This window comes from Psammomys obesus, unplaced genomic scaffold (genome assembly GCF_907164565.1).
Source record: "Psammomys obesus unplaced genomic scaffold, mPsaObe1.curated_primary_1811, whole genome shotgun sequence".
NCBI lineage: Eukaryota > Metazoa > Chordata > Mammalia > Rodentia > Muridae > Psammomys > Psammomys obesus.
This window is the reverse complement of record NW_026585895.1, coordinates 1,600,799-1,627,883: the sequence shown is the minus strand read 5'-3', so window position 1 is coordinate 1,627,883 and position 27,085 is coordinate 1,600,799. Positions and strand designations below refer to the sequence as shown.

General features: G+C 42.4%; 1 protein-coding gene across 4 annotated transcripts in view; it reads right to left on the bottom strand.

The window, feature by feature from the left end:
- Positions 1 to 27,085, bottom strand: part of Tfpi (tissue factor pathway inhibitor) — a 48,852-nt gene that overhangs the window by 11,580 nt on the left and 10,187 nt on the right. For all 4 annotated transcript variants that reach the window (XM_055600663.1, XM_055600664.1, XM_055600666.1 and 1 more), the window contains exons 3-7: positions 10,069 to 10,191; positions 6,253 to 6,450; positions 4,902 to 4,940; positions 1,523 to 1,699; positions 884 to 976 (exon numbers count right to left, since the gene is read on the bottom strand). In XM_055600663.1, coding sequence (XP_055456638.1) covers positions 884 to 976; positions 1,523 to 1,699; positions 4,902 to 4,940; positions 6,253 to 6,450; positions 10,069 to 10,189 — 628 coding nt within the window. In that variant the 5' untranslated portion in view covers positions 10,190 to 10,191. The remainder of the gene's footprint in view (positions 1 to 883; positions 977 to 1,522; positions 1,700 to 4,901; positions 4,941 to 6,252; positions 6,451 to 10,068; positions 10,192 to 27,085) is intronic.

Genomic DNA, 27,085 nt, shown 5'->3' with positions numbered 1-27,085 from the left:
TCAGAACTGCAAAAGCATCAAGTACACTACCTAAATATTAAATAAACCCAGAGGCAACAAATAACAGGGTATACATAGAACGCTATCCAATCCTAAAAATAAAGAACCTGAGTACGTGACTGTAGAAGGCATTTGGAAAGACTTGGCAAGTATAATCAGCATTCTTCCAACCACTATTTGTTCCTTCTTTCGTACGTGCAATCAAAAATTAGTAAGTAAAAAATGTAAGTCACCTACATACGCTTAGCATGGAGGTGAACGCTGGAACAGAAGCAGGCTATAAATTATCATACTCGGAACTGTGTAGCATAGTAACTCGAGCGAGGCAGACACATCGGGCGACAGCCACATTAAATGACTGCTTGGCTAGCCAGAGGAAGGGGGCTTCTGTACAGCAGGGAGCCCACAGGTGAGACAGTGAATATCAGCTCGGGGGACACAGAGTAGCCAGTGGGTGACCGTGGGTGACGTGATTAAGAATAAGTTCATTTGACAGGAAGTCTTATGTTGAAAAGCTAGTTTTAAAAAATCTAGGATAGGTAAAAAGCTAACGGGAAACGTTGACAAACTCCAGCTGAGTAATGACACTAAATTAAAACAAAGTGCATCATGCATCATTTTCTACACGGCACACGTGAGCAAAGCCTACTGCAAAGCACATTCTACACGGCACACGTGAGCAAAGCCTACTGCAAAGCACATTCTAAAGGAGATGAAGAAAACTGATTACTTTTATGAGATTAAGTGCCTGAAATTCATCAGATGTCTATATTTAACATACGCTCAAATAATAAAACCATTTTTAAAAGATAATTCTAACATACACCCCTTCTATCTACTGTTCTTATAATATATTCATAAATCTTTTTGAAAAGATTCTTACCCCAACGACTGAGCACTTTGGTAGATTGGGAAATCAAAGTGATATTTACAGCATTGGGATCAGCTGTGATATCACCTCGCTGTAACTCATTCACTGGGGAAAAAAAAGAAAAACAAGCAATTATACTGTGAAAAGACAACAGAATTTCATACCTTTACATCAAGCAAATGCAACTGCTGTGTTAGGAACAGCAGCCTTTCTGCATTTACCCCCGTCCTAGTCTAAACTAGCAAACGAGGAACTTCATACACACACAAGCTAAGATTTCCATTAGTAACTTTCGGCTAGTGACCAAAATCCTGCAACAGTTAATGTATACGGGTTCCTTTTTCTTATTTTGAGTAATTATTAACGTCACAGTTTATAAGAATGAGAGACTTCAGCAGTCTGCGGCTTGGCTGAGCGGATGCTGCAGTCCTCTGAGGAGAGGCTAAGCCGTGCGCCTGAAAACACGGCGGGATGTAGTGCCTGCACAGTCGTGTTAATTCTCTGCGTCTGTTTTTGCTTTTGGTTTGTTTTAACACGGTAGTGAATCTCCTTCAAACCCGATTGCTGTTTGTGCAGCGTAAGTAGCATCCAGTGCCCTCGTTTTAAATGCTGTCTGTACATGGACCCAAAAGAGACGGGCAGGGGACGTACATGCGTCCCCACAGGTCTTCTTGCACTCCTCCAAAGTTTCAAACTGGTTGCGGTTGCCCAGGCACCCGCCGTAGCCGAACTTTTCACACTGCTGGGACTCGTTGTTATAAAAATACTTAGTAAAGTAGCCTCGGCAGATTCCAGGATCCTCTTTCAGGAAGCAGAAATCTGGCTTTTCTGGAAATTGAAAAGCACATCAAAAAGAAATATTTTCCTTTTGTAAATCATTTAGTTATTTTAACAAAATTCATAATCAACTTATTCAGAAAAAAGTTTTGAAAGTTTAAACACTAAACCAGAAGATATTTCTTATCTCATTAAAGGTAAATAAAATTGCTTTATTAAAACCTGAACCATTGGGACTAGAGAGACAGCTCATTGGTTAAGAACACAATGGGGGAGCAGCCTTACCAGGCCACAGAGGAAGACAGTGCAGCCAGTCCTGATGAGACCTGATGGACTAGGATCAGAGGGAAGGGGAGGAGGACCTCCCTTTTCAGTGGACTTGGAGAGGGACATGGGTGGGGAAGAGGGAGGGTGGGTTTGGGAGGGGAGGAAGGAGGAAGGTACAGGGGGATACAAAATGAATAAACTGTAATTAATAAAAATAAAAAGAACACTGGCTGCTCTTTCAGAGGACCTGGGTTCAAATACCAGCACCCACATGGCAGCTCACAACTGTCTGTAACTCCAACATCCAAAACCTTCACATAGACATACATACAGGCAAAACCCAATATACATAAAATGAAAACAAACAAGTTATCTTAAAAAAAAAAAAAAAAGAAAAAAGAAAATTTTTAAAGAACTGAACCATTATCTGGCTATTTTGGTATTTGGAATAAGGAAGATGAAACTGTATCTTCTATATTTTTACCTGGTATTTTAGCCCTAGGTTTCTTATATTACAGGGAAATACCATCAGCATTTTCATAAAACAATGAAGTATAGGATTTGGGGTTATTTGATGATGTGCTGACCTTGCTTTAGAAGCACAACACAGTATGATAAGTTTTGCTTCAACTGCTTCTGTTGTTTACTAAGGAACGGTCCGCTGAGGTGTTGGGAATCGGCAGGGAAGGAACTGAGCTGCTTGGGAAGAATGCCGTGGCGGCTTTAAACATTGGAAAGGCTCTCAGAGGAAGCTGCCTGGCTATTCGTGGAAGTTCCTGAGTTCTTGTGCTGGAATTAATAACTGAGCTCAGGATGGCACCCTCCACCTCTGCGTCTCTCCCTCCCTCCCGTCTCTTCTTCCAAGCAACAATGTAGAGGCAGAAAGGAAATACATGTTGGGGGATTAGAAGAGCTTTTGCAAAGTTTAATATCCTTTCTTTGATCACGTTCCAGAACAGGCTAAACACAGCTGTCACAGAACGTGTAATATCATGACCCACGCTATAATCTCTGTCTACATGCGAACTGTGACTGTTTCTTGAATTCCAAAATACAATTTTACATTCTTTTTTTTTTTTTTTTTTTTTTTTTTTTTTTATGAGAGAGGGTTTCTCTGTGTAGCCTTGGCTGTCCTGGAACTCGCTCTATAGATCAGGCTGGCCTCAAATTCACAGAGATCCATCTGCCTCTGCCTCCCGAGTGCTGGGATTACAGGCACTACCATGCCCAGCAAAATCTTAATATTTCAATGTCACTATTTCCTTTCATAAAAATATCTTCCTTCATTTGGTAGACAAAACGGATTTTATAAATATACTGTTTTTTCAGTACTAATAATAACTATGAATTTACTTAACTGAAGTACTGCACATTGTTACTCTAAAATTAATTCACTATTTGTGGGAATATCTTTCTTTTCAGTTTATTTACTTTACATCCCAAGGGTGCCCCTCCCCCTCTCATGCCAGAGGAATATGTTTTTAAAAATTATAAATAATCAGTTCTATTTGTTATACATTGTAATTGAGTTTATTTTATTCCTGCTGGTTTGGTTTGGTTTGGTTCTGAAACCTGATCTCTGTGTATCTCTGGCTGTCCCAGAACTCACTCTGTAGACCAGGCTGGCCTCCTCCTTAGAGATCCACCTGCTCTGTTGCCAGAGCACTGGGATTAAAGGAATGGGTCGCCACTTCCTGGCCATTTTATGCATTTTTAAATTAAATTCTGATAAGTTAGTTCTGAAGATTTCCAATTAGTGAAAGATATTTTCAACTGTTTCCCAGACAGGACGGTTAAAAAGATGTTAAAATTTAAGTGTACCTTGAATTTTGCATCTTCACTTACTTTTAAATTACTTAATATTTTCAGGATTTTGAGTTAAACAGCTTGATTTTTTTAATATATTTTCCTATTCAGTACAAATATCATAAGTGGCACCTGGATTAAACCAGTTTCTAGGCCTCTGTTGACAGCAGTTTGAACTAGGGATCGGAACGTCGATAGACTGCAGAGTAAGCTGGAAGCCAAAGCAGGCGACTTGCTTTTTTTTTTTGGTTTTACTGCAAAACCAAAACAGAGGCAGGAAAAGCGGAGCTTGGCTTCCCAACACAGCGACACTATTATTATAATAAGTCCTTAAAAAGTTACAACTAGTAAAAAAAATTCTGTATTCAAAAATACGTGTGCACACTAAATAATGATACATGCACTAAATAAGGCAGCTATTGTTAACTTATCTACACTCACCTTTACATTCAGGACTGTTAACAATTCAAGCATGTGTCAGTTCATCCATTCAATGAGATTTCCTAAATCACCCAGAGCGGAGGTTAACTATGGCTTAGCGGGTGAATAAGACAATCAGGGCTACATCATCGCCCGCATGTTTTAAAACAGCCAATGTGGCTCTGGCACGGTGTTCTACCTTTTCCCATGCTGCGGCCCTTGAGTACAGTTCCTCCTGTTGCTGACCCCCACCATAAAATTACTTGATTGCTACTGCATAATTATAATTTTGCTGCAGTTGTGGATTGTAATGTAAATATCGGGTCCGCATGACATCTGATCGGCAACACCTGTGAAAGGGTTGCTAGCTCTCCCTCAAGGGGTAGCGACCACAGGTTGAAGACCACTGCCCGAGAGAGCACGCTGCAAAACTCCTGGCCTGTCAAGGCTTCCCCCTGGCTGTGGTGTCTAAAATTTCACTGTTTCTAATTCAGAAAAGTATCTCAGCCGTGGTGGGACACACCTTTAATCCCAGCACTCAGGAGGCAGAGGCAGGCAGAACTCTGAGTTCAAGGCCAGCCTGGTCTACAGAGCAAGTTCCAGGACAGCCAGGGCTAAACACAGAAACCCTGTCTTGAAAAAAAACAAAAATAGAAAGAATTATCTCTGATGTCATGTAGATTTAAAGTCAATCTACAGAGGTAGAGAAGAACTGAACAGCCAGCTGCCTTAGAATAATTTACACATAAGGAAAGTTCACCTGCTCCGGATGTTGTCTTTACCATCTTCTCTTTATAACCTGCAAAAGAAAATGAGTGACTTAGTGGCCATCATTTATAAAGTAATATTATGAACTTGACTTTAAACTAGAACAGTTACATAATCTCATTAATATTATCCTCATACAGAATGCCTTAATGAATCAAGTTTGTTTTTATTTATAGATTATTAAAGCCAGGCCTTTTTTGTTTGTTTGGTTGGTTTGGGTGTTTTTGTTTTTCCAGACAGGGTTTCTCTGTGTAGCCTTGGCTGTCCCAGACTTACTCTGTAAACCAGGCTGGCTTCGAAGTCACAGAGATATGCCTGCCTCTGCCTCCCTGAGTGCTGGGATTAAAGGCGTTGTTTGTTAGTGTATATCAAATGAAGGCCCTGATAAATGCCGTGCAGAAAGTCAGCTACGGAACTCAGCTTCCCACCTCCCGCTTCCGCTTTGCTTTTTTGAAAATTATCTTAGCTGATACACAGAAATGTAGAATGACGCATGGTAATAGGGCACCGGTCATATCTCAGTACACATGGCACGGAGGGAGGTTTAAGGGAGGCTAGGTATGGCTGCCCCAGAGCATCCGCTCCTTCTGCGAGCCGCTTCCCTGCAGCTTTTGGAATGCACAACGTCTCATTTCCTGTAGCTTCTCTACCAGCAGTCAGTCAGGCCACCTGGGGTGGCATTTGTGAACATTGTTAAAATACTATAAAAAGCAAAAATGCCAATCAAGTTTAATTACCCTATGCTTTAAGTCCTGTAGCAGTAAAGTCAGCACCAGCACTAGCTTAGGTAAAATTTTCATGGAAGGGCTGGATTCTGACTAGGTTTTCTGTAATCTTACAAAATTCCAATATGAATGACTCTAGGTCTGTGTTAGACTTAGAAGCACTAAGCCACTCAAAAAGTAAACATTTGTATATGTCAACATGTTTGTCTTTGGAGCCTGTCGGTTCTCTGATTCATTATCTCAGAGAAAGTTGCTGAAAGAAGATTCTATTTATAAAGCTGCAGCCAAGTCTACATGAAAAACAATTTTTTTCTGCCAACCCAGCACCCAGGTAGGTTAGCTGAACTCATTTTGTTGTACCTATGAAATCCTTCAGCAGACTTTACTGTTCCTTCCCTTTTTGCTATTCTAAGATGCTAAGATAATAAATGAGGCTTCATAATTTTATGATAACTGATATGAAGAAATAAAAAAAAAAACAACAGTTAACTATGAAACATAGAAATGTAAGCAGTAGGATTTCTTAGGAAATAGCATTGCTTTTCAAAAATTACCAAATCTGCATTTAGACCTGGTAACCAGACCAGCTCCTGTGCCAGAGGCTTTCCGGAAACGTACCTTTTATGCACGTTGTCTTACACTCTTCCAGGGTATCAAATCGATTTGGGTTTCCTCGGCACCCTCCGTATATGAACTGTTCGCACTGCTGGCTAGACAGATTGAAAAAATAACTCCTTATCATTGCTTTGCACGGGCCTCCATCCACCTTCATTGCACAGAATGTTTGCAGCGGTTTCCCTGGCGGCAGCTCAGAATCTGCAAGGTAAAAATAAAAAGCTCCCGTGTTTATTCTCTGCCAACACTATGATAATGTCCTTGCTGCTGTTGTGTGAAATACAAAATTTTCACTCTCAATTTATTTTTTTTATTTTGGTGTTGTTGTTGTTGTTGTTCAAGACAGAGTTTCCCTGTGTGGCCTTGGCTGTCCTGGACTCTCTTTGTAGACCAGGCTGGCCTTGAACTCGCAGAGGCCCTCCGGCTTTTGCCTGAAGGGGCAGCAGTGCTCTGTTAAGTCAAAGGCTATCAGCACAGCTACCAAATGCTGCTTCATTCCCCATAAAATCAGATACTAAAACATGGATGAGCATCATTTTAATGTTTTCATACAAAAATTATTTTAAAACAAAGCAAATTTGTAGTTGGATAATAATATTGCTGTAAATCCATTTTTTAAATTCCCTGCAAATTTAAAACGTGACTTTTTGAAAAATATTCATATAACTTTGTTTTAGGTTACTTTTAAGTATCTGCTTCCATTTTTATTTTATCATTATAGTTATATATATTAAACTAATATATTTTATAGCTATATTTCAATAAAGTTAAGATTCTAGCAAAGAAATCGGAATGTTCTCATTTGTTTACTTATGTATTTGTGTGCGTACATGCCTGCAGATATGCTGATGTGGAAGGGACTGTCTCTCTTCAACTCCTGTCTCTCACTAGCCTGACACTCAGAAGGTGGGCGAGGCTGGCTGGCTTGCTCTCCGGACAGTGGGTGCCAGGAGCCTACCTTTCCCTGGCTTCCCAGCACTCGGCTTAAAAACATGCACCATCAAGATCCACCGGTTGTTTTTTGTTTTGTTGTTGTTCTTTTGCTTCTGTTCTGGAATAAATCTCAGATCCTGGTCTTACAGGAGAAGCTCATTACTATCTCCTCAGCTCCAGTCATTTACAAAACTGATAAAATTACAGTTAGCCGTAGTGGCTGGTGTTAATGGTCAACTTGTGTGAATCAAATCACCTGAAGGCGGTTTCTGATCCGGCCTGGGGTACGAGGACTCGGTGACTCAGCTAACTGACCTGTCCCCTGCAGCCGGCTCCCACGCTCTGGCTGGGAACTGGACAGAGTGAGGGAAAGGCGAGCTGAGCACAGACCTTGTCTTCCTGTTCTTTCTATTCTCTGGCTGACTTATGTAAGATCTTTGCTGTCTGCAATCTCTTGGCTGTGTGTTTGTGTGTGTTTTCAGGAAAACCCAAGTTCAGAATGCTAGTTAATGATCACGCCACAAGAGGGTGGCGGTGTACCACCAAAGAGTCATTTTGTTTTGTTTTTCAACTGTCTGCATTTACACAACAGCAATAGGTACAGTAATCACAGGCAATTTTTTTCTGAGTGATGACAGGTTCAAGAAACTTTATTCTAAAATCATCTGACAATCACCGGTGGCACACGCATTTAATCCCAGCACTCAGGAGGCAGAGGCAGGCCCATCTCTGCGTTCCAGGACAGCCTGGTTACACGAAGAGACCCTGTGGGGGGCGAGGAGGGTCATCTACTGATCACAACCTTGTGATGTAGGTGTTATCTTCATCTCACAACAAAGACTTTGGGAAACTCGGTCGTTCAGACTTACACCAGCACAGGATCGAACTGGGCCCCTCTGCTGCTGTAGCAGATGTCTTACACAGCTAGAGCCACAATGGCACAAACCTATGACTGAGATGCCCAAGACGGCACCTGGATTAAATAAGTAAATTTAATAATATAATTTACACTCAACAGCATTCTAAGAATTTGCTTTATAAACAAAACTATCAATTTTGTATTACCTGTATTTTGTTGTTAGCTGACTATTCTTCTTTTAGGATTTCCGTGTTAATGAACTTACCCTAATTCTGTATCAGTACATTCTGTGCATTCAGCTTGTCAGCACTCACATCTGAGCAGCACCCCTGACTCGGGGTGCTCGGTGGTCCCCCTGACATGCAGAGCCACCCACCGGAGGGAAGGTGGGTGCCTGTCTTGGTTTCCTTTGGGGGATAACCTTTTTGCATGTTAAGATTGCTTACTGAATACTTAGGTATCAAGCGCTGGGCTGTTGTAGCAGATATGACAACAGAGCAGGTACAGAGCCCTTCATGAAGCCTGCAACCACTAAGACCTAGTGAGGAGTTTACTAAAGGGTGGACAGCGGAATAGCTCATGGAAGGGTGAGGCTAACTTTTCTTACACTTGAAGTTGAGAGTGGAGGATAACGTCCAAAAAAAAAGGAATATCCCTTGTAGCATGAAACCAGGGAATTGGCAGAATAACCTAAGAAGAATCTGATCTAATGTAACAAGATAAATAGAATTATAACTGATATTTAAATATTTACAACTGATCGCATATAGTTTGTGCCTGAGAGTAACAATCTACTTTCCTTTCCTGTGTCAAATAAAAAGCTCAAGGTCATAGGATGCCCTGATCATTACAATACTACTGTCCTGGAGATTGTTTGCGAATCTAGGATCCCAGGTAACTTACGGTCTAAGGGCCCACATGCTGAGCGCCTCTGGGCATTGCAAAATTAATTAAACAGAAATTAAACAAATCTCGACGAGACTGTTCAAGTAAACGATCAAGAGAACCTCAGATCTGCACTGTGAAATGGAGCTGTAGCTAGGGGCAGGACCCCGCCTTCAGCCCTAGCTCTGAGACAGAAGAAAAGCTCTTGACGTAAAGTCGGCCTGGACTATAGTGGAAACCCTCTGCGGAGCTCTGAGGGTTTAAGGCCCTCCTCTCAGCCACCAACTACAACTTCAGCTCAGAACACGTACATACCCAACCTCTGTCCGAGGGAGTACATGGACAAACTCACTAGACATGCCAATGCGTGTGTGGGACTCCAACACACGTCAGAGCTAAGATATCATCACTAACAACTTGAGTTCTAGCAATAGTGCTGTGTTACGATGGGGAAATTATACAGATCCACAATGATGACTACACAGGTTTTTTTTTTTTTTTCATTATTAATATTTTTATTTTAGACACAGTTAAGGGAGTTGAAACTCACTAGTTCCTTTGATGTCCTGCTCAACTAGGTTCCTACATTAGTTCCATCTCTGATGTTCTTATTTTGAAAATACTGATAAGAAGGAGCTCAAAGATAAGCTCATGTTAGCAAGAATCTCCTTCAGATCTTCCAATATTTCAGAGAGTTGACTTTCCTGTTCACACAAAAGGCATGTCTCGATGAAGTGCCTTGATTTTGCACAGTCTAAAAACTAACACACTCAATACAAGAATTGTCTTAAGAAAAATACCACTTCATTTAAAAAAAATCTAAGGGGCTGGAGTGATGGCTCAGCAGCTAAGAGCACTGGCTGCTCGTCCAGAGGGTCCAGGGTCAATCCCAGCACCCGCATGGTGGCCCCCAACCAGCTATGACTCAGTTTTGAGAGATCCAGTGCCGGCCTCTGTCTTCTGAGGACCCGCACACTGGTGCACAGACACACATGCAGACAAAATACACATACGCGTAAAATAATAAGGCAAACATCTAAAAACAGTTTTAAAAATCTAGCATAATAAAAGAAATGTGGATGTTACCCTAAATTGAGAGCTTGGGTCAGGAAAAGAAAAGCTCAGTCTCTGCAGCGTTTTACCTGTGGCTTTTGCTTGTCCATCAACCTCTTCGGTCAGAGCATTAAGAAGCTCGGGGACAAGGCTAAGCAACAGACACACAGATGCCCACAAGGCGTGTTCTTTCTTCATTACACGAGTCATCTCTGAAACACAGAACACAAACACAGCTAAGGAGTGGTCAGTGTGGCTGTGGCTGTGGCTGTGTCTGTGGGCCGGAGGACTCTTGCAAACGTCCTCACACGCTGCTGTCGACACCTTCTGAAGTTCACCTTTAAAAATGTAGAGAAGCATTTGAAGTTACAAACATCCGTACAGTGTGCATTTGATAACAGTCAAATAAAAGCTGCCCTTTAGCCTTGAAAGGGCAAGACAAGACAATGCTGAGAGACTACAAGAGCTGGTTAACAGGAATCGCTGCGACATCGCATGTGGAATCCAGATTTAGATGTCAGTGCGGTAACGGACAAAATCACGGTGTGGTGTTGTAAACGCAACCTAAAATAAATTAACAAAATCTGGTTTGGGAGCCAGGTGTGGTAGTCCACACCTGTAATCTCAGCACTCAGGGAGGCAGAGGCCAGTGGATCTCTGTGAGCTCGAGGCCAACCTGGCCTCACAGAGAACCCAGTCTTGAAAAAAAAAAAAAAATCTGGTTCTGGTCTAAACAGGTTGCATTCCCATGTCTCTCAGCTACTTCTCTTTTCAGTCAGAACTAATTGTGTTTTATTTTTCCAGCTTTTTTGTTGTTGACATTATTCAGGCAACTTTCAGTTTCTTATTCTCTTTCCCCTTGCTTTGCTCCCTCTCTCAGGAAGGAAGCATGTTCACCCATCCCCTCCTTGTTTCTTTGATATTTGTGTCATGACCCGTTTCCCACCCAGGTTTTCTGCCCAATGAGCACGCAGACAATAGAAGAACCCTCCACCCCAGCCACTCCCATCCCTAAGCAACTCAGGTCACCTTTCCCCAGTTTACCCTCTTAAAGGAGTTTCGCAGAGAAGTGATGAGCCAACACTTTTACACTGAGAGATATGGATTCCAGCAGGAAGTGAGACATTTCCTGTTTCAAGATTATTTAAAGATCTAAATCTAAAAAGGAAAAGGAGTTGGAAAACACGCAGCTTTAAAACAACAAAAACCGACTCCCCCCTGCACTCAAAGGTGGAAGGGAACATCCAAGCATCATGGCGGGTGATGCTTCGGAGAGAGCTGATGTGCAAGGCACAGCGGTGCCTGCAGACCCCCATCTTTATGCCGTGTACACAGCCGTCTTAGCCGGTTCTCACCTCCCAACAGAATGCCGAGGACTGCATAATGCTTAAGGTGCAAACTTTCCTGTCACAATTCTGGAGCCTGGAATGCCCCAAATCAGGCCAAGTAGAAAAAAACAGATAAAAAGACATGGGCGGCCTTGAATAGAGTAACAGTAAAGTCAGTGGTGCCATTTTACATTCAGCATCACTAAAATCACTGATAAACGATGGAATCACATTTCCCGTGGCACACCGAACGTGCTAGAGCATATCTGAATTTTAGCCAGCAGCAATGTCATATATGTATAATTCATACAACATACCGCAGAGCGCCTCATACAACATACGCATGCCATTCCGAGACTCTGACACACGTGTGCTTACAAAGAGTATTCCTACTAAATGCTTAGGTTCCAATTTACTCTTCAAACCCTTTCAGAGACTGATTCTATGAAAACTCCAGTGCAGTTGCTTTGAATTCACCGTGAAGCAGGCTTTTTGTCTGTCTGGCTCAGGCTTAGGTAGGACTCCTGCTGAAAGCTCAGAACACAGATGCTAAATCTATCTTATTTAAAAACTGCAGCTCATTTAGTCTCTGCTTTGTTGCAAGCAGCCAAAGCCAGCTTAGCTGAATTGGGTCAAAATGTCCCTAGCCACATTCCAGAGACTGTGGAGTACCTAGGCCTGGAAGGGCTGATGTCCGTTAATCTCAGAACCGACCAGAAGCAGGTAAGAGTGCTGACTACTCTCTCAAAGGACCCAAGTTCAAGCTCCAGCACCCACATGGCGGCTCACAACTATGGCTAACCCCAGCCCCAGGGGATCTGACACCCTCTTCTCAAATCTGTAGGCACCAGGCTCACACATGATGCTTAGAACATACACTCAAACATATAAAGAAAATACATTTTACTCTTTAAAAAGAATTCTGGTTCCTGCTTCTCTAGCTCCGAATAGGACTTACTTACTAGGGGAAAGTAGAAATTGTCTTAACAAAAAGGACAGCGGTTGCATGGGTTCTGGCTGTTGAGTGCTAAACTTGATGCAAGAAAACACTAGATTTTTGTATAGTTTCTTTCTAAACAGGTTTCTAGTAAGCAATGATTTTAAGTCCACATTGCTTCAATGTGGACTTCAACTTCAACTTCAGGTGCAAGGCCAGAGACCCCTGAGCTGGAACTGACCCAAAGCCTCCTCCCTGTGGACCAGCTTTCATGGCACCAGAAGGCATCACAAAAGCTTCCACAGGAGTAAAGCATCAACAGTCGAACCCAGTGGCGATGCCTAGGAACCACAACGATAGCCAGCACAGCACAGCGATCCTGAGGAGGCGGCAGCGGCACACTCCCTCACAATGACCAAGAAGCACGTGATGGATCGTACAGTAAACCCAGTCAACTACCCAGGGCAAGAGAGGTCATGAACCATGGAGGAGAACCTATAGCCACCGTTTACTAAACCACAGGATCTCTCACTTACGTGATAAAATTTGTTCTCATACCCACAGGTAGGGGTAGTTCTCACTGCTCATCAAGGAAGCATCTCTGTGTAATAGACTGAGACCACTACAGAAAACCACAACCAATGAAAATGCAGTTGTGGCACCCAGTCCCAAAAGTTATGTCTATAATACAACTCCTAAACCCAAGGCACGGGGATCATTGTAGAAGACAGGGCAGAAAGAGCATAAGAGCCAGAAGATCAGGGACTTTGCTGTCTCCCAGGAATGTCAAAAGCTACACGCAGAAAGTCTCCCCATTATGACTGCCAAAACGTGAGCTGAGTTAAGCCAATAACAACAGGCGTGCCAACGTGGGCAGAGGGGAAAGCCCAGGAGGCCTCGACGCTATGCAAAGACCAACAGGCGACTGGGAATGCCGAGAGCTACAGAAAGTCTTCTCTAGGGAAGAGACACCAATCAGTTCTCCAATCCCAAATGGCCAACCCTGAAAAAAAAGTACAAGTGACTTCTGCAGACTGAGGTTTAGCTAGGTTCACATACGCACACATACATTTACGCAGGTAACAGTCACTGGAAAACAGAGACCACGACTTTGAAAGGGTCGGGAAGGTGTCATTATATGGGAGGGTTTGGAGGGGGAAATCATGTAATTATAATCTAAAAAAATTAAAAGTGTACAATAATGAAAAAAAAACTACAAAAAATGGTTGTCTGTCACACTGGGCGACCTATCGTCCCCGTGCGCGTTTTCAGAACCTTATGTACTTGTACTCGGTGTTGGGAGGGTGAAATTTTTCTTGTCTGTACGTCTGGTTTGAAACAGGGTCTCACTATATAGCCCTGCATGGCCTGGAACTCACAAAGACCTTCCTGCTATATGAGTGCTAGGATTAAAGGCATGCACCACCATGCCCAGTCTCAATGGGTTTTTGAAGCAGTGTCAGTTTCAGCCATTGTCAACTTATGACTCTGACCCTAAGGTCGTCCATAAACAGTGATTATGGATCTCACTTCCAACACAGCATAGTCATGCTAACAATGCTAGGAATCAGCTTCAGCCCTCTCCAGGGGGCCCTCACCAGTCCCTTACCTTACCTTTCACCACTGACTGCTGTTCCACAGACCCCCACCGCCACTGAACCCTGGGCCAGTAGCAGTCTGCTCCTGACCTCAGGTGCAGGACGCTGGGCATCTCAGCAACCTTTCTCATTGGCCTTAGGCTGGTTTTTGTTCTGTTGTCTCAAATAAATTAACTGAAGCAATGTCTGGCTTCCAGAGGGCTGTGCTAACCAATGTGTTAGGTCAACTTGACACAAGCTAGAGTCCTCTTAGAAGAGGAAATTCCAAGTGAGAACAGATGGTTCTCCCAACAGATGGTCCTGTGGGCCCGCCTGTGGTGTATTTTCTCCATGATGACTGAGGTAAGAGGTCTCTGTTTACCGTGGGTGGTGCCACCCTCGGGCAGGTGGACCTTGATGCTTAAAAAAGCAGGCTGATAAAGCCACGGGGACCAAGCCAGTAGCAGGTAGCATCCCTAAGTGCCATGCCGTCTCCTTCAGTCCCTGCCCCTAGGTTCCTGCCTTGAGCTCCTGCCATGGTTTCTGTCGGTAATGGACTATGAAGTGGAAGCAAAATAGACGTTTTCCTCCCTGAATGCTGTGGCCAAGGTTGTCTCATCAAAGCAATAGTTGCCCTAAGACAGGGATAATCTAAACACTAGATACCAACACAAACTGGAATTCTGTATTCCATCATCTTCTGCTCTCTTTCAAGTTATTAAATGATTGATTAATATCATCGTGAAGATGAGGGTATTTATTTCATGTTGTATGACAATCCATTACTATTTTATGAATGCTGTTGCTCAAATTGTCTCCCTTTTGGCCAATATGATGCCGATTGATTTGGCTCCTGGACTTCTTCAGCACTCCATTAGTATGGAGTATTAGTATCTTTTTTTTTTTTTAATTGCCTCCATACTTTCAGTTGCTACAAAATATTCCAGGCTTATATTGTACATCTATGTCATGGTCTCAAAAATCAGCCATGTTTCCAGGGAGCTATGATTTCTTTCACTAGACTGCTATTTAAAAAATAACAAGGGGCTCTAGTTATTGTCAGTATCAGTGTGGAATCATCTATATTTGGCCCTTTCTGACAGATTAAAGCAATTTATATTCAGCTGGGCGGTGGTGGCACACATTTTTAATACCAGCAATCGAGAGGCAGAGGCAGTCAGATCTCTGTGAGTTTAAGGCCAGCCAGGTCTACAAAATGAGTCCAGGACAGCCAAGGCTACACAGAGAAACCCTGTCTTGAAAACCAAAAAGAAAGAAAGAGAGAGAGAGAGAAAGAAAGAAAGAAAAAAGGAAAGAAAGAAAGAAAAGAAGGAAGGAAGGCATGTCTACTACGCTATGCGTACAGATAAATGCTCTGTAAGTAAACCTGTATATCCTTGAGGGACTGACTTGTTTCTCTTAGAATAATGTCTGTAGGTTTAACCTACATGGTTGTCTGCAGGGGTCTTCTGTTTTAGTGTCTGTAGCACATTTCCTCACCCTTTTATCTGATAGTAGATGGATTATTTCCATATTTGGGTTACTGTGGCTCATGCTACAACTAAAATAGAAATGCATATTTTCAACATTTTGATTTCAACCTTTTCTTACATACCTAGAATTGGGATTACTAGATCATAAAACAATATTTTACTCTACATTTTTGAAAAACCTCCCTACTATTTTCTATCTTTTCATCAACACATTACCAGTTAACGTTTTTTAATTATAGACACCCTAACATATATGAGGTGGTTTCTCATCTTGTTTTAATTATCATTTTCCTGATTAAAATGTTGTTAGCATATATGTGTGTGTGTGTGTGTGTGTGTGTGTGTGTGTGTTAGCCATCTGTATTTTCCTTTTAAGTTTTTTTTTTAAGATTTATTCATTTATGTATTTTATGAACGTGCTATCTGTGTGGACACCTTCCTGCCAAAAGATGGCATCAGATCACATTATAGATGGTTGTGAGCCCCCATGCGGTTGCTGGGAATTGAACTCAGGACCTCTGGAAGAGCAGCCAGTGCTTTTAATGACTGAGCCATATCTCCAGCCCCAGCTATCTGTATTTCTTCTGAGGGAAATACAGACTCAAGTTTGCAAACATGGCCTTGGTTTCTTGCTTGAGGTGAACTGAATGGTTTGCTCCCTTAAATACCCATGATGTGCTATTTTTCCCAAAACAATAGCGCTAACTTGTTAGACTCTCAAAAAAATATAATGTTAACAGCTGGAATATCTACCACCAAAATGAATATTTTTGTGACTGCACTGACGGCCAGAGGACACAGAGATAAGAACTTCCTGTGCTTTGATGGTAACACTGTTACTGGAATCAATGACACTGAACGTCAACCATCAGACAAATAAAAACCATGGGTATAACACAGGGCCTCGTGGAAACAGATCTTTACAAGCTCCTAAAGACACGACACTTCTCAGTGACCATAGTTGTTGCTCTTGTCTTGGAGAGATCAAAAGAGCGTTAAATATAGAACCTATTCCACTACTGTACTGTACTGCACTGTGACCTCAGCCTTAGCCAGTGGCTCAACATCACTCTTGGTCTCACCTTCAGTGGGTATTTAGTCTTACTGTGACAGACGTGAACAAAATATCTCGGTGAAGCTATAGCTATATTTATTATTATACATAGTTAAAATTATGATAGAAATACATGAAAACACTTTTATAGAAAAAATGCAGGTAGAGCCCTAGCCTTTTCCTCCCTCATCCCCAGACTCTGCCTCCCCAGAAATAACTTCTCACTGGAACAAATCTCTGTGTCCTCTAGAACCTGTGCATGCTGCGACATCCGTGCTCGCTCTCATACTCCACATGTGCACACAGGAATGACAGTATCATCCACAAATCTTAAACGTTTCACTGAAAAAACTTTCTGTATACGTAAATAGGATGATATGCATTATGTATACATTTTTTAATGTTCTGTGTCACTGAAGAAACTTTCTTTCAGAAATGTTATAAGAGAAATACTCAGAACTCAACACAAAACCAACCTCCCTGACTGATAAATGAGGCACCTGAAAATGTGGGAGGATTGACATTTTTCACGTGTCCATGTTCCTCCACTTCCTTCCATCTGTGCCCACTTTACCAGGCAGCAGAGGTAAACAAAAAGGGAACCTGAAGGTGTCTCAGTCATTATATATTACTATGCAGGGATGTACAGCTAACCTGGTAAAATACACACAAATCCAAGACCTAAATCATTTAAAACAAACCCATCTGTCCCCAGAACAAAAAGTTTACTACTGAGACGACAATATTTCACAATGTAATCTACATATCGCATAAAACCTCTATGCAATCCCTGACAACACTTTGTTCTGTAAAAGTTGACAAGAAAATCTTAAAATTCACATGGAGACTCTAGCTATTTACCGTAGCTAAAGCAAGCATATGAAGGAGCAAGGTTGGAAGATTCACACTTCCTGAGATATGTGGGTGCCTTTGTCATCTGAGTAGATAAAGAAAATATGTCACGGGCTGGAGGGATGGCTCAGCAGTCAAGAACACTGGCTGCTCTTCTAGAGGACCTGGGTTCGATTCCCAGCACTACATGGCAGCTAACAACTGTCTGTCACCCCAGTTCCAGGGGATCCGACACAGACACACATGCAAGCAAAACACCAGGGCACATCAAGTTTTTAAAAAGAAAATATGCCACATATACATAGTGGAGTTTTACGAGTCAGCTCCAAGAAAACGATACAAGTGAGCACCGTCCTCTTACATGTACTAAGCCCAACGAGAGTGACCTGAGAGCAGGACCAACACGCATGGACAGGGAGGGAAGGCAAAGAAAGGACCAAGTTTTAAGGAGGGTGGATTTGAATAAATTTTGACATACATATGTATGTATTAAAATGACACAGAAAATTCCACTCATTTGTATACTTAATGTGAGCTAACCACATGCAAAAACTGAAACCAACTCAAAGCTACAGTAACCAATACATTCTGGCAGCTTTATAGATTCATGGAGAACTGAGAATCATTAAACAGACCTATGTGTACAATCAACTGACAGTGCCAAAGATTTCAAGAGTACTCAGTAAGGAAATGTTTATCATTTCATCCAAAGATGCTGGCACATATGACTAGCCGTGTTTCAAAACAATGTGATAGCAGGGCATGATGACATATGCCCAGAATCCCAACACTCGGGAGGCAGAGGCAGGCAGATCTCTGATCTACAAGATGGTTCCAGAACAGTCAGGGATACCCAGAGAAAACCTTTCTTGGACCATCCTCACCTCCGAAAAAGAAAGACTAGACCCTTCCTTTGTATAGTACACAAAACTTGACTAAAAATAGGTCAGTGGCCTAAATAGAACTAAAACTTGTAGTATATTCTACAATACAACTAAATCTTTTGATTTTATGTTGGGAAAAATCCCTTAGATATGGAATCAAAAGCAAACATAACAAATGAGAAAAAATGCACTCAGTTAACATTAAAAACATCCTACAAAACAGTTAATGAAGAAAGATGTAAAAACCTACAGGGTAATAGAAAATATTTGCAAAGCGTCTATCTGACTTGTGACTAGCCGACTAGCCGACAGAATTTTCATGAGCCCTTTCCTCATGCGTGCTGGGATTGGCACAACTGCCTGCCTGATACTGTTAGCTGGGCCAAACCCCTGCCTAGCAAGGTCACAGGCCTTGGAGGTGACCCTAATACCTTAATCTGCTAAATGGACAAAATGTTAAACCAACTCCCAGTGGCTCATCACTGCATCATAGGCCAGAGCATCTCTCTGTCCTCAGAGAAGCTTCTCTCTGCAGGCCATGACAGCTAGCACAGGCGCCCATTGCTGGAACAGAGGACAAGAGACTGCAGGAGCTTTGCTCTAAAGCAGGTATTCACATCATAACCAACCTCCCTCCAAGACTAAGGGACCGTCACACAAGTGGGAAGCGGGGGTTGAAGAACACTCAGTCTAATGCAGTCTTCGTGAAAAGGCGTGACACAACTAGCAGACAGCCGTTGGACGAGGTCAAAACCTCTGCAGATTACCTAGGAAGCTCATGTATTAATTTCACATATGAGCCAGGTATGATGGTGCACGCCTTTAATCCCAGGGCTCAGAAGTCAGAGGCAGGCAGATCTCTGTGAGTTCAAGGCCAATGCGGTCCACAGATTGAGTTCCGGGACAGCCAAGGCCACACAGAGAAACCCTGTCTGCGGTAGGTGGGATTGTATATGTATTACAAGCTTGCAGCTAGTAAACTTAAGCTTCCTTGTGAAGATTTTCTTCACTTTCACATACTGTTGATCTTTTTAAAACTTTTATGAGAGCTAGAGAGATGGCTCAGTGGTTAAGAGCACTGGCTACTCTTCCAGAGGCCCTGAGTTCAATTCCCAGCAACCACATGGTGGCTCACAACCATCTACAGTGAGATCTGGTGCCCTCTACTGGTGTGCAGACAGAACACTGTATACATAATAAATAAATAAATAGATAGATAGATAGATAGATAGATAGATAGATAAATAAGTCTCTTTTTTTTAATAAATAAAAACTTTTATGGCTGGACAGACATGATGACAGATCTTTAATCCCAGCCACAGAGGCAGGCAGATCTCTAGGGCTAGCCTGGTCTATCTACATAATGATTTCCAGGACAGCCAGAGTTACATAGTAAGACCTTGTCTCAAAAAAAAAAAAAAAAAAAAAAAAAAAGTTTTATGATAAAAATATAAGGTAATGGGTACTTTCCTATATCTTAAAGAACATAATTTTTATTTTGGCTAATTATTTATGGTCTGCTAAAGGAAGGCATGAGGGACAAACTTGACCACTGAAAAAGGGAGGACATTTTGGAGTAACATCTGGACTCATGCAATTTTCTCGGCTAATGCCGTTTCCTCTGTGCGTTACTGCTTCTGTCCACACAACTTGGCCGACCCCACTAAACCACGCTGTCCATTCTCCTGAGCCATGAGCCTTTTTACTTGCTACTTCCCCCTGTGGGTGAGCCAGCAGCCAAGCAAAATGAAAAAAGGGAGGAAGCAAGCAGGAAAAACCCCACTGTGAGGCAGCAAGTTAGAGAGCCACTCAGGACTGTTTCACTTTTTTTCTTGTTTTCAGGGGGGTTTGTTTGTTCTTGTTCTCTGCAGACAGGCTACCCTGACAAGTCTTTTCCGTGTTTGGAAGTTCGCTTTATGAGAGTGGTATTCTCACGTGAAAATTCTAAAACACTCATAATGAGGTGCTGTAAATAAATTGCTGTTAGCTGTAGTGTTTTGAAACTGTCAGTCACATTCCTAGTGGAGGAATGGCTTGCCTCAGAAGAGGCCTGTGAGCCAGGCTTGTATTCACAGGAAGAGAGTATTTGCTGAAAAAATATACTGTGGAAATGCAAATGTTTGGGTAATTCCCTGGGGGAGAGCGTGACGGAGAACCGCACGCGGACCACATCCCAGACTAAGGAATCCACACAGGGCCACGTTCATCTCCTTGCTCACTTCCCGGGAGCACATTCCTAGTGCTAGGGATCAGAGCTGTAAGCAAGACGTGAGCCTCAGGCTCGTTTATGACGTGAAACTTAAGTTAAGCTAAAATGGGGCTCTGGCTAGACACAGAAAAACATCGACTCCGAAAATGACCTTAGAGGCAGAGAGACATGTAGCTATAAAACCTGTACATTTTTGTAATGACTGAATATTTTCAGAGACTTCCTACAGCGACACTAGGTTACTGTATCTCAACAATAATGCTGTGCAGCTCTCCAGCAGGCACACTGAACTGCTGTCTGCTGTTTGCATGTCCATTCCAGGACCAAGTGCCTGGATGACTAAGAAGCAGCACAAGTGATCCTGAGCCGTGCGTGCCTGCAGCACTCCTTTGTTTTGTTTTGTTTCTCTGTGTGGCCCTGGCTGTCCAGCACTCTGTGGACCAGGCTGGCCTCGAACTCAGAGATCCGCCTGCCTCTGCCTCCCTAGTGCTGGGGTTAAAGGTGTGTGCGCCACTGCCAGCTCCCTGCCGCACTCTTAACTAAGATGTGTGCAGTGGATACCAAATTCAGCACACGAAAATATAAAACTAACAGATAGATTATTCATGTCCCTGTTTCTCTTTTAGTATTCTTAACTGCCTCTTGCAAAAGAGGCTTATACAGTACCTGTTACAACAGGAAAAAAAAACCTGTTTTCTCTGACATGCTTATTCTACAAGCAGAATTCATTGAATAATACAAGTTTTACAGTGTTTACTCTTATAAGTTTAATGCTGAGGATTGCCCACGTGTTTCATTCTTCTTACGCTCTGTGCTTTGTTAGAGCTTATATTTATTAATGGAAAATTTCCCATGACTCTATCCAAATATATACAAAAAACTAAGTGTCAGCCCAATTCTAAACTAACCATATTAATAAAAGAGCCAGGCACAGTGGCGCACGCCTGCGATCTCACCACTCAGGGAGGCAGAGGTAGGAGAATCTCTGTGAGTTCAAGACCACCCTGGTCTACAAAGCGAGTCCAGGACAGCCAAGGCTACACAGAGAAACCCTGGCTCCAAAAAAGAAAAAGAAAAAAGAAAGAAAGAGAAAAAAGAAAGGTTGAAAATCAGGGAACTGGCCTCTTCCGCATGGAAGTAGTGTAGGAGTTTACTCAGTGATAAAACTTGAATAAACAAAAGACACGCCAAGTATCAGATTTTCCTTTCTCTCTAAAGTTTGGTGGTAATAAAACCCATAAATTCACAAATTAAAGAATCAGCTTAAGAGAAGAGCTGGAAAGAGCCTATCCTATTGGACGTGAGCTTGTTTTGAGCACCTACCTGTTGTCAACGTTTGCCCTCTCTGCCTCCACCTTGTATTGAGGGCTCAGCTCTTTAGTGTTTCCGGGATGCTCTCCTTAGCCCTGAGCTACAGCCACAGCGTGTCCATTAAAGCTGCAGTCGAGCAACAGCAGGTTCCACGAGCCTTTAGCATCACACTGATCTTCTCATTTGTAACTTGTACTCACGTTAAGAAAAAAAAACACGTCTCACTGTTTTATACCAGAAGTAAATACTGATTCAAAATAATGAAATGAGTTGTCAAAAATTTCCTTGACTGGAACAGTGTAGAACCATCTGAAATCAGTACTCTCTACAGTAAAATATACTCTGGTTTCTCTTCAGCTAGTGTAAGTCTTTCCTTTTATTATACAGTTGTATATTTAAAAATACAACACTGATGGAAATTTTAATCACTCTTACAGGTATGTTTGCATATTAATAGAGTTGTTTTAGTGAAAGTGCCAAAGCAAGTCCAGGGCAGCCACAGGGCTGCACAGAGAAACCCTGCCTTGAAAAAAAAAACAAAGAGACAGAGAGAGACTGTTGATCAGGTCCCCTGCTTAGGCCTCACTGCCTCCTGCAATCTAGCCCTGACTTAATCTCTTGAACACAATGGAAACACTGCTTTATATTCAAATTTCTCTCCAATTATTGCCTCATAAGAGTGGTTTGGGGGCTGGAGAGATGGCTCAGTGGTTAAGAGTACTAACTGCTCTTCCAGAGGACCTGGGTTCAATTCCCAGCACCAACATGGCAGCTCACAACTGTCTCTAGCTCCAAAATCTGACACCTACAGACACACATGCAGGCAAAACACCAATGCACATAAACTAAAAATGAATAGTTTTTTTAAAAAAGAGTAGTTTGAACACAAAAGAGAAAAAGAGCTGCATGAGTATGTCTATGTCGTTTTCATGCATGTGCACATGTTCATATGTGCACGTGTGTAGAAGCCTGAGGTCAATGCTGAGCGTTTCCTCAGTCTCTCTCCACCTTCTAGGTCCAGGCCTCGCCCTGAGCCCAGAGCTCACTGTTCAGCTGCTTTGTCTGAGCAACTTGCTGGTTCCCTGATGGCTTCCCAGAGGATGGGATTATAGACAGACCCCATGACCGCCCAGCGTTTATATGCGTGTGGCAGAGTCAAGCTTCCTTTTGCTTCTGAAGCAAAAGCTTTACAAGTTTTTCAGTGTTCTCACAGGCTGTTGAGGAAGAAGAGTCACCAGCGGTCTTACCTAGATGCTCTGTGCACAATGGTCAGCCAGGCAAACATGAATGTTTGTTATTTTCTACTTGGATTCTTAAAGCTCACGCCACAGGAAGAACCCCATGCCTGGGACGTTCCCAGAACAGGCGGTTGAGGTGGCTGCAGGCTCTGAGGAGAACCCACTGATACTGTTTTGTAAATAGACACTCAGCAAACTACCTCCTAAACGCCGATTCTTGCAAACATAGACTACTGCAGCTTTCACACTCACTGCACATCAGAGCAGATCCTTTGTGCTGTTGTTAGAGTCACAACCGGTAAAAGCAGAGAAAAGAATCGACTGTGGACTACTCATCCTTAAATGAAACATCCACATCACAACATGCTCGACGCTCAGGCAGCACTGAAGAAGGCGGGGTGGAGAGATTCTAAGAGCCGCAGGCCAGGGAAGACTGCTGAGGTGTCTTCTGGACCTGACAAGGCCTTTACCCTCAAAAACTCACAGTAACTGTAGCTGCTTGTATCAGACCTTGTACAAGATTGAGCCAGTCAATATTCTAGCATGGTTAAAGAATGGGCTAATGAGGCCCCGCCACTGCCCGAAAGGCATGGTTAACTGATGGTTGCTGAAGGCGGCAAGACTCTCTTTTCATGGGTGCGGCTCATGGTAGTGTGACGGAGAACATATTTCCAGGATATATTTACTGTGCTAAACTTGTGAGAAAAAATTTTTTGCTTGTATAAGCCATGAGAAAGTTGTTCCTGCCTTGAATGTCCCCTGTCAGCTGGCCTGAGGTGGACCACTTCCTGGCACAGTTGTGTTATTCTTATTCTTATTATTATTATTATGCAGTTTTTATTCACTTTGCATCCTTGTTGCAGCCCCTTCCCTCCTCACCTCCCAGTCCTACCCTTTCTCCCTCCCTCCCCTCCCCTCCCCTATTCCTCAGAAAAAAGGAGCTCACTTTCCCATCCAGCCCAGCTCACCAAGGTGCATCAGGACTGAGCATGTGGCCTGCCAAAGCAGTGCCACCAGGGGGAAGTGATCAAAAAGCTGGCAAAGGAGCCCGATGCAGTCCACACTTCCCTTACTAGAGGACCCACACCAGACCTAAGCTGCCCATCTGCTACATCTCTGTAGGGGGCCAGTTGTGTTATTCTTAAAAACTGCTGATTATTGCAAAATATTTTCACTGCCTCAGCTCCTCCTACAAGTTAATGAGCTCACAAGATTAAACAGGTTAACTGCTAACTTCTACCTTTGTGTGAAATGCTTGCTTGCTTGGATGGCTCAGGCACCTGCTGGACATCCATTAAAATCAAGCCTTGCCTCCACCCAGAAAGGATGGGAGTTACTTTATGGGACTAGAGAGAGGGCTCAGAGGTTGGGAGCACTGGCTTATCTTCCAAAGGTCCTGAGTTCAGTTCCTAGCATCTACATGGTGGCTCACACCATCTACAGTGAGATCTGGTGCCCTCTTGTGGCCTGCAGGTACACATTCAGGCAGAATGCTGTATAAATAATAAATCATTTTTAAAAAATTATTATTTTATGGTTTTTGCCTTTATAATCCTTAGGCTAACAATAGCTGGGGCCTTACTTAGAAAACTCTCTCTGGGTTGGGTTCTGGACACTCTCTTTAAAAAAAAAAAAAAAAAAAAAAAAAAAACGGACTTACTAAAGCCAAAACTTGAGTCTGACTGGTGAGTCTCTGAATGACCCACAACAGCAGGATGTCCAACCTCTAGGGGATGAACCAATATCATGTGCACACTGGAAACCCTAAAATCAGGCTCAGTGATTCCCAGGAAGGGTGCAGGAGGAGTGGGAATGGAGTTAATAAACCACCAAGAAATTATGTAGTAAACCACCAAAAAATTATGTTACCATTTTGTCTCTAGAAAAAGAGAAGGGATGGAAGGAGGGAAAGAGAGAGGAAGGGAAGTGAAGAAAGAGTTGGCTTTTCAAAATAAAAAATAGTAGTGAAGTTTTAAAACTGTGAAGGTTTTGATGTTTTCATTAAATAAGGTATTAAAAAGTCCTCATTAAGGGCTGGAGAGATGGCACAGAGGTTAAGAGCGATGTTGGTTTTTCAAAGGTCCTGAGTTCAATTCCCAGCAACCACATAGTGGCTCCTAACCACCTATAATGAGATCTGGCGCCCTCTTATGGGCTGCTGGCACACATGCAGGCAGAATTCTCTATAAAAAATAAATAAATAAATCTTTTAAAACATTTTCCTCATTAAATGAATTACTGGCTGTTAGCTGTTATCATCCCAACCAATCAATCCATGGTAATGTTTGCCTTTAAATGTCAGTAATCCTTGTCCTTAGATGCTTGAATTAGATTCACACTGGAGTTTATTAACTGAATAGTGATTGTTATATGCAAAATAGGGAGGCCTTGGAAAGAACTGGGTACGAGACAACAGATAGATGGCCTACAACATAGTCGCTGAGCCATGCATTTTCCTACACGTAAATGTTTACTGTTCAGAAATGCCTGAAATTCTTTAAAAAGTTATACTTATGAACTAAATATTACAAAATGGCTAACTACACATTCATATCTATTATACACTTAAGCAATGTAGATTTTCAAGGCTGTAACAATTAAACGTAGTGACACTTTCATTCACTAACTGCTGTATCTCTTGAAGCTGATTGGTAATGAAAAAGTACGTGATGATGTGGGAAATAAGCAAGATAATATTAATTTTGGAAGCCCTTCACATTTACAACAAAATGTATATTTGAAGACTATTTAGTAGAGAGGAAGGAAATGGTGTTCAAGGAGAAATACATGATTTGACAGAAGATACAAAGTTTTGGGGAAATGTGGACATATTTTTCTTTAGATTTTTGAGTTAATTTGGACATGTTTGCTGGTTACTGAAATGGTGATTAATTGGCCCTCCCTCTCCACAATCGATGTGACCACAGACCACAGAAGCCAGCCTGGGCCACAGCCTGCATCTACACCATGATGTGTGGCTGACTGAGCTGTCAGTGTCTGGGCAGCCCTGACTAGGGCTGCGACCCTTTAGAACAGCTCCTCATGCTGGTGATCCCCAACCACAACACTATTTCATTGCTACTTCATAACTGTAACTTGGCTAACGTGGTGGGTAACAGTGCAGATACCTGACATGCAAGGTTTCTCGGCCCACAGGCTGAGAACCGCTGCTCCAGGGGGATCTTGCGGGGTTGAAGAGAAAGTGTTTGTTTGTTATTTGTTTGTTTGTTTGTTTGTTTCAAATGCTCCTCCATCTAAGTGCACTATGTAGGAAGATTCACTCAGAGTCGTTTAACTTCTGAGGGTGCCTGTGACGAAGCAGCTCTCATGTGATACTAAGGAAGATGGTTCTAAGGACACTGGCCTGCTGTCAGTTACGGGAATGATACGGGAAGAGCCCAAATTCACGCTGAGCTGGTCAGTCTTGAAAACCCTGCCTCTGAGATTGGAGTATTAGGGGATAATAACTGGGCCCATTAATTTAAACTTGTATCTTCTATGGTTGTCTTCCTTTGGGGAACAAATCATGGCCAGGCAAAGTCTGTGCTTTCACAAACAAGCTATTAGCCAATCTGTGAAAACGGTTTTAGTTGGAAGATGTTTACAGTGATATGACTCACAAGGCCCAGACAGAACCTTCTCTCTGTCAACTGTTTTGTGAGATGACACAGCAGTAGAGGTCCTGTTACACAAACATTGCAAAGGTGGAAAGAGAGACTAACTCCATAAATTGATAGGGTTTTGTTGTTGGTGGTTTTGTTTTGTTTTGTTTTGTTTTGTTTTGTTTTCCAAGGCAGGGTTTCTCTGTGTGGCCCTGGCTGTCCTGGAACTCGCTCTGAAGACCAGGCTGGCCTTGAACACAGAGATCCACCCCCACCTAGTGGATCATATTTTTAAAGATTTCAAAAATTAAGTACGGGGAGCAATGAAACAAAGCATTTTGGAGCTGAAGAATGAATATCAGAACATGGAGTGATTCAAAAGCAAAGCAAAAATTATAACGCATGATTCCAGGCTCTGACTCATCTACTTCCTGAAAGGCTGAACAATCCAATAGTGAATCTGCTTTTGGCTCTAGTTATAAGGAGGTGTAACTTTCTGAAGAACTGCTCAGTGTGAAATTACTTGATGGCGTAATATGTCCATATTTGAAACTGTGACCATTTTCCTGGTTACCTTTTTTTTTTTTTTTTTTTACGTAGGAAAATAGTTGACACAAATGG